Source organism: Falco peregrinus, chromosome 7 (genome assembly GCF_023634155.1).
Source record: "Falco peregrinus isolate bFalPer1 chromosome 7, bFalPer1.pri, whole genome shotgun sequence".
NCBI classification, from domain to species: Eukaryota; Metazoa; Chordata; class Aves; order Falconiformes; family Falconidae; genus Falco; species Falco peregrinus.
In genome coordinates, this window is record NC_073727.1 from 84,861,930 (window position 1) to 84,875,203 (window position 13,274).

At 39.5% G+C, this 13,274-nt stretch overlaps 1 protein-coding gene across 7 annotated transcripts in view; it reads right to left on the minus strand.

Moving 5' to 3' along the window:
- Positions 1-1,491: 1,491 nt before the first annotated feature.
- Positions 1,492-13,274, minus strand: part of CEP162 (centrosomal protein 162) — a 47,069-nt gene continuing 35,286 nt past the window's right edge. For all 7 annotated transcript variants that reach the window (XM_055809886.1, XM_055809885.1, XM_055809884.1 and 4 more), the window contains 6 exons: positions 12,907-13,131; positions 11,081-11,751; positions 10,307-10,448; positions 7,459-7,557; positions 4,379-4,513; positions 1,492-2,200 (listed from right to left, as the gene is read on the minus strand). In XM_055809886.1, the coding sequence (XP_055665861.1) occupies positions 1,982-2,200; positions 4,379-4,513; positions 7,459-7,557; positions 10,307-10,448; positions 11,081-11,751; positions 12,907-13,131 (1,491 nt within the window). In that variant the 3' untranslated portion in view covers positions 1,492-1,981. The remainder of the gene's footprint in view (positions 2,201-4,378; positions 4,514-7,458; positions 7,558-10,306; positions 10,449-11,080; positions 11,752-12,906; positions 13,132-13,274) is intronic.

A 13,274-nucleotide genomic window follows, 5' to 3' on the forward strand; every position in this document is an offset into this window, starting at 1 on the left:
CTGAGTCACCCAGCCAGCTGCTCAGTTGATTTCCTAAAAGCTTCAAAGCTGGCAAATTCAAATTATTATGCTCCAGCTGCTTTGCTGTAAACAAATGAATTCCAGCTAAACTTAAGCTAGTGATTCAAAGAAATTGGATTTAAGATTCATTCTTTTAATTCATCCCATTGTAGTTTCTCCTGGAAATGTGTGATGAAATAGTATGGCACAAGAAGAAAACCATACAAGAGGCATACATAGTTGTTAACTCTCTGAAAGTCCCCACTCCAATCCTCAGTGGAATACAGTAAAAGCTAGTGACCTGTTGTGTCGGCCTCTGGGCCATTTAGGGCGTTTTCCCCCTTCTGTACTGTTAATGTTGCTGGAGAGTCAAAAACGAACAACCTTAGCAGAGAAGTTAAAACTTGGACCTTGGTTCTCCAAAGCGAACACCATTACTACAGCCATTCAAGACCAGAGACAGTCTCTTTACTGTGTAGAATGCCCACTTCACAGAAAATACCTACAAACTATAAAGATTATACTTCAGTGTTTGTAGGAATACACAAATACATGTGGGAACACCGTATAAACCGTACTACAGCTTACAGTAACAGTGTCCCTGCTCAGTAAAAGAGACTCAGAGAGAGAATTTAATTGCAATTTAATTCAAACTATGCAAGATACCAGCATTTGCTGAGAACTGAATATAAGAATTTTAAAAGGTGTCTGAATGAACTGCATGAACACTAAGGCACCTGCCTCCTGCTGACCCGAGCATTATACATTTGAGAGCGTGAGCTGCCAGCAACCAGAACTGCTTCCCCTAGGCAGTGCCCTAGCACACCGACCAGCCAGGACCCGGCCTCTCTGGGAACAGAACGGGGGCTGCAATTTCAAAAAAAGGCACTTCAGGTCACACACTATAATACAGCATTACCCGTGTAGCAAATTGTTCAGGAAATAAATGGTAAGTTGAAATTATTTGATTTTATCCTCTTCATTTGCAAACCAGTCCCAAGTCAAGAAAATAGAGCATATTTACACATAGCTGCTATTTTATATACAAAGCATTACTATATTTACACGTTTTATGAATACAGACTAATACTTCATTATTGAGGGACAAAATACCCATACTGAAAATATCCAAATGTGAAACAACCGAGATTACTACTTTAATTGGCCAGGTGACCATTTTTTTTTATATCTATATGTGTACACATGCTCTCTCACTTTATATTCGTGTGTGTGTACACACAAACCAAAACAAAATTCTTGCACTTAATTACTTAATTACTGTTTAATTACTTCACACTGTATTTTACAGACTTTTTTTTTTTTTATCTGCCCCGTAACAATTCAGCTAGACCACTCTGCCATCATTCTTACCAGCACAGTTGGAAGTATCTGAAAAGCAAGCAATGAATAGTTTGAATGTGAGCGTCACCAGAGAATGCCTGCTCTGCTCCAGCTCTCCACTCACTCTGAGTCAAATGGGGTCTTAAAAAATAAGGGAAGAAATGTTTTATGAATTGGAGGAAGAGCAGCAAAGTGTTGGAAAAAGAAGATTTTCATGCCCTGTCAAATGAAAAATAGTAACTCTATACACTTAAAAATACAAGCCAAGCAGCATATTACTCAAATTGTTCACAAAGGAGTAATTGTAAGACAAGTTAGAACGACAAGTTAAAAATATTCAGGCATATTCTACAGTATCTGAAAATGCATCATGGAGCTTTTCAATGGTAACTGAATTTATGGAATAACCTCAATATTCCTAATATTTTTTAAAAATTGCATGTAACTTTATTACTAACAAAATGTAAACCACACTATGACTGGGGTGTTGCTAAATGCAAATCTACCTTTGGACAGGCAAGATTCCAGATAAGATCAGAATGTACTTCAACTTACAAGTGTTACACTAACGATTTTCAGTAATATTTTCTATACATAACTTTGAATATTCAAATTTCTGCTTTAATCAACTCCTATCTAATCATGTCTTCCAACAGCTGTCTGTCATGCTGAATGCACTGGAATTAGGTGCAGGAATAACAACTCCTTGTTTCTGCAGTTCACGTAAAACATCTAATATTGAATCCAATTCCACTCGAAATTTCTCCAGTTCTTGATTCTTCCGCTGTGCCAGTCTTCGCCACTTCTCCACCTCCTGGCTTTGCCTTGCTTCAGTAATATGGTGCGTTAGTCGGGCCGCCTGCAAAGTACAAGCAAGTCGGTGCTGTAACTTCCTAATCCAATACTCGGCCACCACCCCCGCTTCGCCAAAATATGCCACTTCGTTGTATTTGCTGCTTGGCCTGAAAGCCCAGTGCTCATGTTAAGTACTTACAATTTGTTCTGAATATTACAAGAAATCGTTTATTTATTCCTTTAAATAGTTGCATTAACGACAGAAGGGTAGGATCCGTTATTGACTAATGATCCTCAGGAGAATTTAACTTGTCCTCTCCAAAGCAGCGATTTAAAAGCTTGAATACTTAAGACAAAGCTGAGCATAACATAAACCCATCTGTAATCAAAATGAACCTTTTAATTAACACATTTAAACGGCAATTCAAAAGAATGCTCTGCAAGAGAAACAAACCAAATCTAAATGACATGTTTTGGGCTACTGCTGTACTTTTTTAAAAACCACAAGTTCTATGAATTACTGGAAAATAACTTTTAGTCACAAAGATCTGAAGCTGCTGCAGATAGAAGTTTGAATTCATTTTGACATGAATCCATGGCTTAATCCTATTAAATTACCCAAAATAAAAAGCATCACAAGGTATCAAAATCTCCACAACACTATTAATTGTAAGAGATTCTTTTAAGAAAAATCTCTATTGCTTAGAGGCCATAATTATTATATTTGTGGTTTGATACGAAGGATAATGTGCTATTTCCTTGTTCAGCAATTAGTTTTTCTACGTTGTTCATTTCATTATCATTCGTTTGGGGAACTGTCTGGTGCCCCACTGCAGATCATTAAAGGTACAAAACTAGGACAAACAAAACCCAAAGCTTAATACGTAACAAGGCTAGTAGCCCCAGGAAAGATGAAATCACTTAGTAGTAATTATTGGGTATATTATTACTTCTATTTTTTTTTAAATATACATTACAAAACATCTTAGTAAATACTGTGTCAGGTAATGGATTAGTGGAGATAGATCACAGACTAGGCAGCAGCAAGCACTTTGCAGAAATTGTAAAGAAATTCTCACATACAGAAGCAAATGAATAGTATAAAAAAATAACTATTACAGCTGCCTTCAACAGGACAGAATGTGAACAAAGTCACATCATCAGGGGCAGCTGGGTTTGTTCTTAATCCAGTGATTTATGCACAGCTCTTTGGAAAGAAAATTAAAATGCTTGATGTAGAAATACATGAGAATAAAACCTTCTACCGTAAACAATTCTGTACGTAAAAAGTGTATTCCTTGAGATCTGGCTTCAGACCTGTAGAACTCACTCCACAAACTAAGAACTTCTACAGGCTGATGATCTTCTAGTCCAACTGCCCTTCTTAGGTTTTACTTAAATATATGAAGTCAAAGTTAAAACACTAACAAAAGACAGTCATATATTTAAGTGATAGAAGTTTTAAGGAAAAAAAATATCTATATGAACTAGAAAACTTTCCAGATGATAGCAGCCTCCCCAGTAAATGAAAAATCAGGATGGAGGCCATGACATAAGATGGGGGGAGGATCAATGCAAAATTGTTTCTCCTATTCAAGGGATACAAACGTCAGATCCAAGAACCTGTATCACAAAGATCCAACCTTCGAAATCCAGATTTTTAGTCTGTGGAGGATAAAGCCTTTTTTTTGTTCTTATTGTTTGGGGTATTAAAACCAGTATGTGGTAGACTGCTACAGGATGTTTCTACACTTTTAATGCAGTTTTTCTGAATGGAATTTCTAGGACTAGAAAATAAAATTACAGTTTAGTTGGGGCGTAGTATATCAAGCTTCACAAACTCTGCATTACAAACTCTCACATATTACAACATTTTTTCAACAGCTAGTTTCTACTGCGTAATTGAAATATGAAATAACTTAATGGTATAAGGGACTTCCAGAGGTCATGCGGTCCAACCCTCTGCAAAAGCAAAGCCTCTTTAGATCAGGTTGCGAGGAAGTTACGCACCTGGTACGCCAGTCATGCACAAGTAATCTTAATTGCCACAGCAAGGCCGCGCTGACTAGGATGCATTTACATTCACTTGTATCAGCAGGCACCGAAGACAAACCCACGGCTCTATCACAAAGTACTTGCCCCCCTGCAGCATGAGCTAAACCGGCCTGTGCAAATACTGTAAAATTACAGTTAAACCGATAAACTGCTCTTGAGAAGTAAATGCAGAGAGACTCTGGTGTACCTTTTGAATTTCTTGCTCTCTTTCTGCATGTCTGGTCTCTATATGCTTGATTTTCTTTTCCAGGCACAAAAAATGTTTCATTTCAGGACTCTGGTTCTCCTTAGCTTCTCTCAGCTCTTCCAACAATTTTGTCACCTACAGTTTGAGAGAATCGATGAAAATTGTTACCATTGTGTTAAGCAGTGTATAAAACAGATTCCTTTCAAAGTATATTTGCATTGTTTAATCGTTCCATTCAAAAGCTGCATAAAGGAAGACATAAAAGAGAAATCTTTAAAAAAAATAAAAAGAGAAAGCTTAAATAGGGGCTCAGGGATTTTGATTATGATCTTTCATTCATAAGTGGCCTGAGGATACGAAAATCTACTCCTATGTGATAAATCCAATCCTGTTCATAATGAATTATGAAGTGCTTATTCACAGTCAATTTTTACGTTCTAAACATACGAAAAAATTAATTGAGAGTATTATGACTAGATGTTCTTACACAATCCCTTCTCACACCCTGGATAAAGACTGAATCTAAAATGTACCAGTGTATTTCTAAGGAATAAATTAAGAAAAGGCATGCTGCTGTCAGACATGATTACAAACCCCACTTGGTCTAACAACTGCCAGATCAAACCAACTCTACCAGTGACTTACAACTGATTTCCTGATCCTCAATAAATTCAGGTAAGCTTTCTTATAAAGCCCTGCTGTTTTATTCTCATTCTTTGCCTATTTTAAGTAACTCGGTAATTCTTCATTTAACATCCTAAGTCATCTTTGGTCACTTCCTTAATGTGTATAAGTAAACGAAAGTGAAAGCTTTGAGATGTTTATCCTTTTTTATAACCCTTAGCTTCCCGTACCCAGTATATTTGAGAACTTCTAACCCTGTTGAAGCACGCAGCCATCCTTGGCTCTCTGCTGCCGATTCAGGTAGCTGGAAGCATTGGGTCTTCGTAAGATGTCAACTCTTCCTGGGAAGTGACTCCCAGACGGCTTACTATTCCCATTTTTTAACGTGGTTTTCTAAAATAGCAAGGCCTATGTTACTACATTTTTGCCTGTGCATTACTCCAGCAGCTTTGAACCTGCGGGGCAGTTTCAGCCACATTTGTCAGACAAGCTTCAGAAGTTCTTGTTTCGTAAGGTCTGTGAAATGTCGTGTCTGCTGTGTGGCTGCTAAGTTGCCCCACTGACGGGAAGTGCTGCTGATGTGTGATCTCAAGTACATAATTAAATACAAGAAAAATTCATGCAGGAAAGATGTTACGAGGGGAAAAAAGCCCCAGGAGAAAATAGGTTCCATATATTTTGCCAGCAACAGAACCGTGTTAAATACAAAGCTGTGTGCTACATGCAAGTTGTTATGCAAAGAAGTGTATAGTTAATGGAAAACATCCATGAACAGCATTCCCGAAGTCAGTATTCTAGTAACAATCTTCCAGAAAGCCTCAGAAAAAATGTTTGTCTTTTTTGAGGTACCACCATTTTAGACAGAGAACTCAGTCCTATTACAAATAGTAGTGCTTTTCCCTACCGTGACTAATTCTGTTTGCAGGTTTAGTTACCTTCTTTTTTTCAGCTCAACTTATTTAACCACTTCATGCTTAAAATGTATTTTATAAGCAGCACAGCAATCGTGCTAGAGGGGAAAAGCAAGGCTTTACTTTGACATTTCTCTCTACAGTTCTGCAATGATTTCTGTAACAAAGGCACTCCATTACATTTTCTGAAACGCCAGCACCTTGAACTCAGCCTGTAATGTATGGATCAGATAGGATGATCATTCTCTTTACCATCACTGTCATTAATAATCTGCAAAGCAGTCACAGAAGAAACAAACTAATAACATTTGTCTCATTGTACTCTTGCCCTGTTTTCCCAGGAGAAACTATTGTATATACTGGGCTCACTGGAGCAAAACAAGCTTTGTATGGAAAAGCAGCAGCTATCATAATATGAACCCAAAGCCTCAGCCTTTATTCTGCAAATAAAGAGCTTGTTTAATAGATTTTTTTTCTCTCCTTACAAACCCTCACTTTGCCATAAATATTTAACAACAGACATGGAATTTTGCATGGGTAAGATAAATACTGAACGAGTTTAGTGAGATTAAGATTAATTAAGTACGTACTAAACACATACTGATGCTTCTCTCATTTCTTCTAAATAAGGGCAGCAAACAAGATTAAGTGTCTAGAGTTCTCAGTCCCCTACTGAATAGGAGAATTCTTTTTAATAACTCTTGCACATTAATTAGTGTATTATTAAAATGAAGTTAAAATTAGCCATTTTCATACATCAAGGAGATAGCGAATTAATTGTAGGCACAATGCTAAGAGAAGCTATATCCTCTGCCTGAACAGGAGGTGATAAAAAAAAAATAAATAAAAATTGGCAGCACTTGAAGAACAGAAGTATAGCCGATAGGTTCAAAAAGCTTGAGCTAAAACACAGACAGCAATTTTACACAATATTAAGACAAAAATGAAAACACAAGTATAATTTTTAGATTATATGCTATTAATAGAAGATTAGGGAAAACCTAAATACCTCTCTCAAATACCAGTGAATTTCAGAAGAGCTATTACAACTAACCTCTTCTTAGGAAGACCTTAAGTTTCATAGATGTTGAAGGAGAAAACCAAGAATATAATTGCCTAAGTCACTTTCATGGCAATTAACGATGAAACAAGGAAGGCTTTATCTGAACAAAGAATTTGAAAGCAATAATGAAATATCCTCTTAATGAAGTCCTGCGGTCTATTTACTACCCATCACAACTCTCAGAGGCTATGAATGCTTGGATTAACCTGCTGATCAGTCTTCATACAGATGTCAGACATGTCTAACTAATTAAAAATAAAAATAATAAAAAAAAAATCAGAGGTCAAAGTTCCACCTTCTGTTCTGTTTTGTTCTCTTGTTTGCATTAGAAAAATATATTGCATTCCCAAACATAACTGATGTAGAAGCAACCAAGATACTGTTTCTAAGACTTATTTTACTAATTATTTGAGGCTCTACAAGGATGAAAGCGACAAGTCTTTTGTTACAGCAAGGTACACCCAATCCAAATTCAAATGTACCTCTTTTTGTAGGAGTTCCTCTCGCATCTGTGAAACTAAAAGGGCTTCCTGATGTCTCTGCTGTTCGCCGATTTGTTCTTGGAGATGTTTTATTAGTATCTACAAAAAGATTAAAAATAGTTTGTCATGAACATAAATACCCATGACAACATGTGAAAACCTGTGCAAAAAGGAAAAAGACACCAAAAGCACAATCAGTATTGTCGTACCAGAGGTATAAGCGATGCATGTATTAGCAATACCTCTAACATGTATGCATGCACACTGTTTAACGACCCTCTGTGTGGACTGTTAAAGAGCACACCCGTACATATATAGTGTATGAAAACAAGTCTCAATCTTAAGTTTACTTTCCTCAGTTAAAAAAAGTTCTGAAATAATCTGAATGCAACAGCTCTTTCTACCGTCATACGATGCGTGTAAAACTTGTCCCAAAATTTTCATGCACGAATATAATTACAGGCCCAGGTCCTCATGGGGTCTTCAACCACCCTGATACCTCCTGAAGGAACGACAGAGGACGGCATAAGCGTGACAGCTTCCTGACCCAAGCGAGAGAGGAGCCAGTGAGGAGGGGTACTCTGCTGGGCCTTGAACGCACAAGCACAGAAGGGTTTTGTGGGGGATGTGAACATCAAAGACAACCTTGGCTGCAGTGACCATGAGATGGTGGACTTCAGGGTCCTGAGAGGAGGAAGCAGGCCAAAAAGCACGATCACAGACTGCAGGAGAGCTGACTTCGGCCTCTTCAAAGACCTGCTGGAAAGAGTCCCATGGGATGGGGATCTGGGGGGAAGAGGGGCCCAAAAAAGGCTGGTTGACATTCAAGGATCACCTCCTCCAAGCTCAGGGGACGTCCACCCCAACAAGCAGAAAGTCAGGCAAAACCACCAGGAGGCCTGCGTGGACAAACAAGTAACTCCTGGCAAAACTCAAACACAAAAAAGGAGCATACAGAGCGTGGGAACAAGGACAGGTCACCTGGGAGGAATACAGAGACACTGAGCATGCGGAGATGTGGTGAGGAGAGCCCAGCCCCACCTAGAACTGAACCTGGCCAGACTGGCAAAGGCAACAAGAAGGGCATCTCTAAGTACCCAGGTGGCAAACAGGAGACTAGGGAAAATGTGGGCCTGCTGATGAATGGGGCAGGGGCCCTGGTGACCCAGACCATGGGAAAGGCTGAGGTACTGAACGCCGCCTTCACTCGTCTTTACCAGCAAGACTGGCCTTTGGGAATCCAGCGCCCCAGGGACTAAGGGGCAAGTCTGGAATGAGAAAGATACACTCTTAGGGGAAGAGGACCTGGTCAGGGAATATTTATGCAAACTGCACATAGGCAAGCCCACGGCCATGACGGGATGCAACGATGTGTGCTGCCAGCAACTGTGAAAACGGGCAAGAAGGAGGACACAGGGAACTACAGGGTAGTCAGCCTTGCTTCAGTCCCTGGGAAGGTGATGGAGCAACTAACCCTGCAAACCTAGCAGGCCCACGAAGGACAAGGTGGTGATCAGGAGCAGTAAGCATGGATTCTTAAAGGGGAAGAAGTCACGCGTGACCAACCTGACCACCCTCTGCGATGACACAACTGGCCTGGCCGATGAGGGCAGAGCAGTGGGCATTGCGTAGCTGGACTTCAGCAGTCAGGCTTTCAACACCGTGTCCTGTAAGACCCTTGCAGAGGAGCTGGTGAAGTACGAGCTGGGTAAGCGACAGCGAGCTGGATCGCAAACCGACTGAAATGGCTGGGCCAGCGGGTGGCAATGCGCATGATGACGTCTAGCTGGAGGCCAGTAACTCAGGGGATGCGATGTGTAGAACTGTCAACTCTGCGTCCAATCCTGTTCAACATCCGCATTAATGATCTGGATGATGGGGCAAAGCGTACCCTCAGCACGTTTGCTGACCACGTAAAAATGAAGGAAGCTGAATACACCAAAGCACTGTGCTGCCATCCAGAGGCTCCTCGACAGACTGGAGAAATGGGCTGACAGGAACCTCATGAACTTCAACAAAAGGGAAGTGCAAACTCCCGCTCCTGGAGAGGAACAACCTCAGACACCAGTATATGCTGGGGCCACCCAGCTAGAAAGCAGCTTTGCAGAAGAGGACCTGGGTGTCCTGCTGGCCACCCATTCGAACAAAAGGCTAATGGTATCCTGGGCTGCATGAATGCTGCTAGCTGGTGGACAAAGGTGTTCCTTCCCCTCTACTCGGCTCTGGTGAGGCCACACCTGGAGTACTGTGCATGGAGCTACTGGAGAGTCTGTAAAGGGTCACTGAGACAATGAAGGGAACTGGAGCACCTCTCATATGAGGAAAGGCTGAGAGCACTGGGACTGTTTAGCCTGGAGAAAAAGGCGGCTCTGGGGGTTTTCATCAGTGTTCACAAATACCTGAAAAAGGTTCAAAGCCAACAGAGCCAGGCTCTTTCCAGTTGGTATCCAGCAACGGAAGAAACAGCAAAGGGTGCAAACTGAAATACAGGAGGTTCTGCCTGACCACAGAGAAAACTTCTTCACTGTGAGGGTGACCAAGCGCTTGTTTGGATTTCTAAGCCCAGAAAGACTGTGCAATCTCCCTTCTTGGAGATACTCAAAAGCCATCTGGACCTGGTCCTGAGCACCTGGCTCTAGATGACCCTGCTTAAGCAGGAGAGTTGGACAGGATGACTTCCACAGGTCCATTCCAAACTCAGCCATTCTGTGATTCTGTGAATACTGTATCACAGGCCCTTTTTTAAAACAACATTCTATTTCAAAGAAAGCTAAAGTTTATAGTAATATAGAAAGAAAAAACTTTAATAGATTATCTATACGTAATGAGTGTATCTACTGTATCTTACCTCTTGTGTTGAAATTCTGCTGTTTAGTTCAGCTACTTTAGAAGTAGAATGCTCCTTTGCATGCTGGCAAATCATCTTCTCCAGTTCCCTCTGATGGGAAGCTTTCAGAGATGCAATGTATTCTGCTGTGTCTTCCTGTATCCTGAACAGAGTGAAGGAAAAAAAAAGATTTAGTAAAGCAGTTACAGTTCAAAAACGTGGCAAATTTTCTCACTTGAACACATAACATATCGGAAGTGCTAAAGGTGGCACACCTTTGAAATTTCATATATTGCAAGATAGCACCACCATTACTTCTGCTGCTCTGGAGGGACATCAGGGTGGGAAGCTTACAATGTTGGCTATTTGCCTCATTTAATTAGAGGCAGCTAGAATACAGAAAACTCACACAATCTTTTTTTGGCTCCTCTTATGAAAAATAAGGAGCGAAAATAGGTGCTTTTAAATCAGAACGCAGCTGTCCTGTTTCAGGTACCTATTTTAGAACAGGATGTGTTGCAATCAAATATGCCAGTTTCCTCTACTTTGACTGTGAAGGGATCTAAGGGAAATGAGGCGAAGTGTAAAGTTTCTACGGTTGGTCAAGTAAATCCCACTGAATGCATACCCCAGTTTATGTGTACCAAATATTAACGCTATACAATAAAAATTTCTGGAGGGCATTGGCCAAGTATAACCTAGCTTCATACATGGGCGACATGTTAATATGTCACTTCAATCCTGTATCAGCCAACATTTTAACAAGGTTTTTAGAGGAACACATTGAGAATTTACCTTCGTATGTTATTTTCAGAATAAGCCAGTGTTGCCTGAGACTTCACCCTCTGCTGGTTCATTTCTAGTGATAATCTTTCTAGCTCCTCTTTCAGCTGTGCATTTTCTTGCAGAACTTCTGAGAGATTAGGATCAGAAAAGGTGTGTGGTTGGTATATTTTGTCATCGTTGAAAATGCTTAGGAAGGGTTCACTGTTGCTGGAAATCCTTTTATCTGTTACTGAGGTATTCTTTTTCAAGATGTCTGCAGAGTTTCCCTTATTATTGGTTTTATTTCTTAAATTATTATCCGACAACATCACCATCCTTTCTTTTTGAAGAGTCTCCACAGTTTTTGTAAGGTCTTCTATTTCTCTATTTTTGGCGACCAGTTCTTCATTTAGTTTTAGCAGTCTGTCTTTTGTGTTACCTTGTTTCATTTGTGAGCCGGTAGACTCTAAGTCTTTACAATCCTTCTTACTTCTGAGTTGTAATTGGGAATTTTGACTTTTAAGGTTTTCAATTTCTGCCTGGAGGTTTTTAACGGTGATCTGATGGGTCGTCTTTAGATTCAGAAGCTCCTGTTCAAGTTCTGTAGAACTGGCTTTATCACCATTCAGTTTTGGTGATTCACTCATAAATTTGTAGGCAAGTAGTTGCTCAAGCTCTACAAGTCTTTGCTCATATTGTATCTAAGGGAGAGGAGTGGGAGGAGGGGAAGAAAAAGCAGTTTCCTCAAGTGTACTTTTATTATTAGCTCTTTCTATTATTATTTAAAGTTACTGCACATCTGAAGCAAGATTTCACAAGACAGGATATGCATCAGTATTACCGACAATCAGTTCTGAAATTAACAAGTAAAAAAAAAATAAAATACGTGAAGCAAACTTAAGCCTGATGCAAAACAGAATTACTCAAAACATTTACTACAAATTAATCCTCCACTCACAATAAATACAGTAACTATAGGAAAGAAAATTAAATTGACAAGAAACTTTCACTTTTATATAATTGAGTTCTCTTCAGGTGTTACCAACTCAGACAAAGTAACATCTTATTTAAGTATAGCAAGCAGTATTTAATTTTTTAAAAATCTGTCATTATGTATTTGTCATGTGTAAGTTTTCAAACATTAATGTCACATGCTCAAAACTGTACTTCACATTTTTAAACAAATTCTTTTACAGGGTAGATCTTATTATATAAGTATGAATTCAGAGACACAGATTCTTTCTTCCTAATAAGCTACGGAAAACCTAACTCTTCTTAATAGCCTGGGTAGCCTCTGAGGAAAGCACGGTGAGTTATTCACATGGAGAAAAGGAGGAACAACTGGCCAAAGCTTTCCTTTCCTGATCATAAAGCACTTGTGCAGTTCACCTCTTCCTTGAAATAAAATGCCAGACTTCCGTGCTTCCTAACAAAAGTCTTCACACTCGCTATCACGTAATTTTGGGATAGAATGTTTAGTGTTCCCAGACATTCTCTGCAGAAACGCTAAGTCAGCAGACCTTTGCAGCCACAGCCTTGGGTACAGCAAGGAATCAGGTAAGTAGCCTTAGAGTAGCCTCTGACCCACAGAATGAAACCCACTTATCTTAGTTGTAAGAATTAAATTATTATGCCTCAAGAATTTGCCCTCCCAGTTTCAATACTGTAACAATTTTAATCCTCTTTTTATCTTGGGTCCTGAAGCTATTGAAGTTTTGGTTATAAATTCTTTGAGTATTTTGTTCCCTTGAATGCGGTCTTTGCCATTAGTTTTCACCACTACTCTGTGTTAGACCTCAGCAACCTTGTGGCTGTTACTTGCAGAGAAGACTACTCAACAAGCCGCCAACTTTTACCTTTATTTTTTGAAATTGTTGTTCCATGGCACGGAGACTTTTTTTAGCTTCATCATCTTTACCTTCAAGTTCTGTTTCTAACTTTTTTATTCTTCTCTCCAAAAAATCAACCGTGTTTGTTTTAGCTGAAAGATCAGTAGTTTTCTCAGCAGCAGCAGCAGCATAAATCAAAGCAGGCAAAGAATTTGGATACCTTCTTTTTAGAATTCCTTCCATTTCTCTGATCTATCAAAAAGAAAATTCAGTCAGAAGTCAAAAAGAATAAAGTACTAATGAAAAGCGACCAGAAATAGTGACAAAATGTTAGCAAAATCCGCTTAAGCTGGGTAAAGAATGAAATCTAGAGAAGCGTATGTTAAGAATTTCTT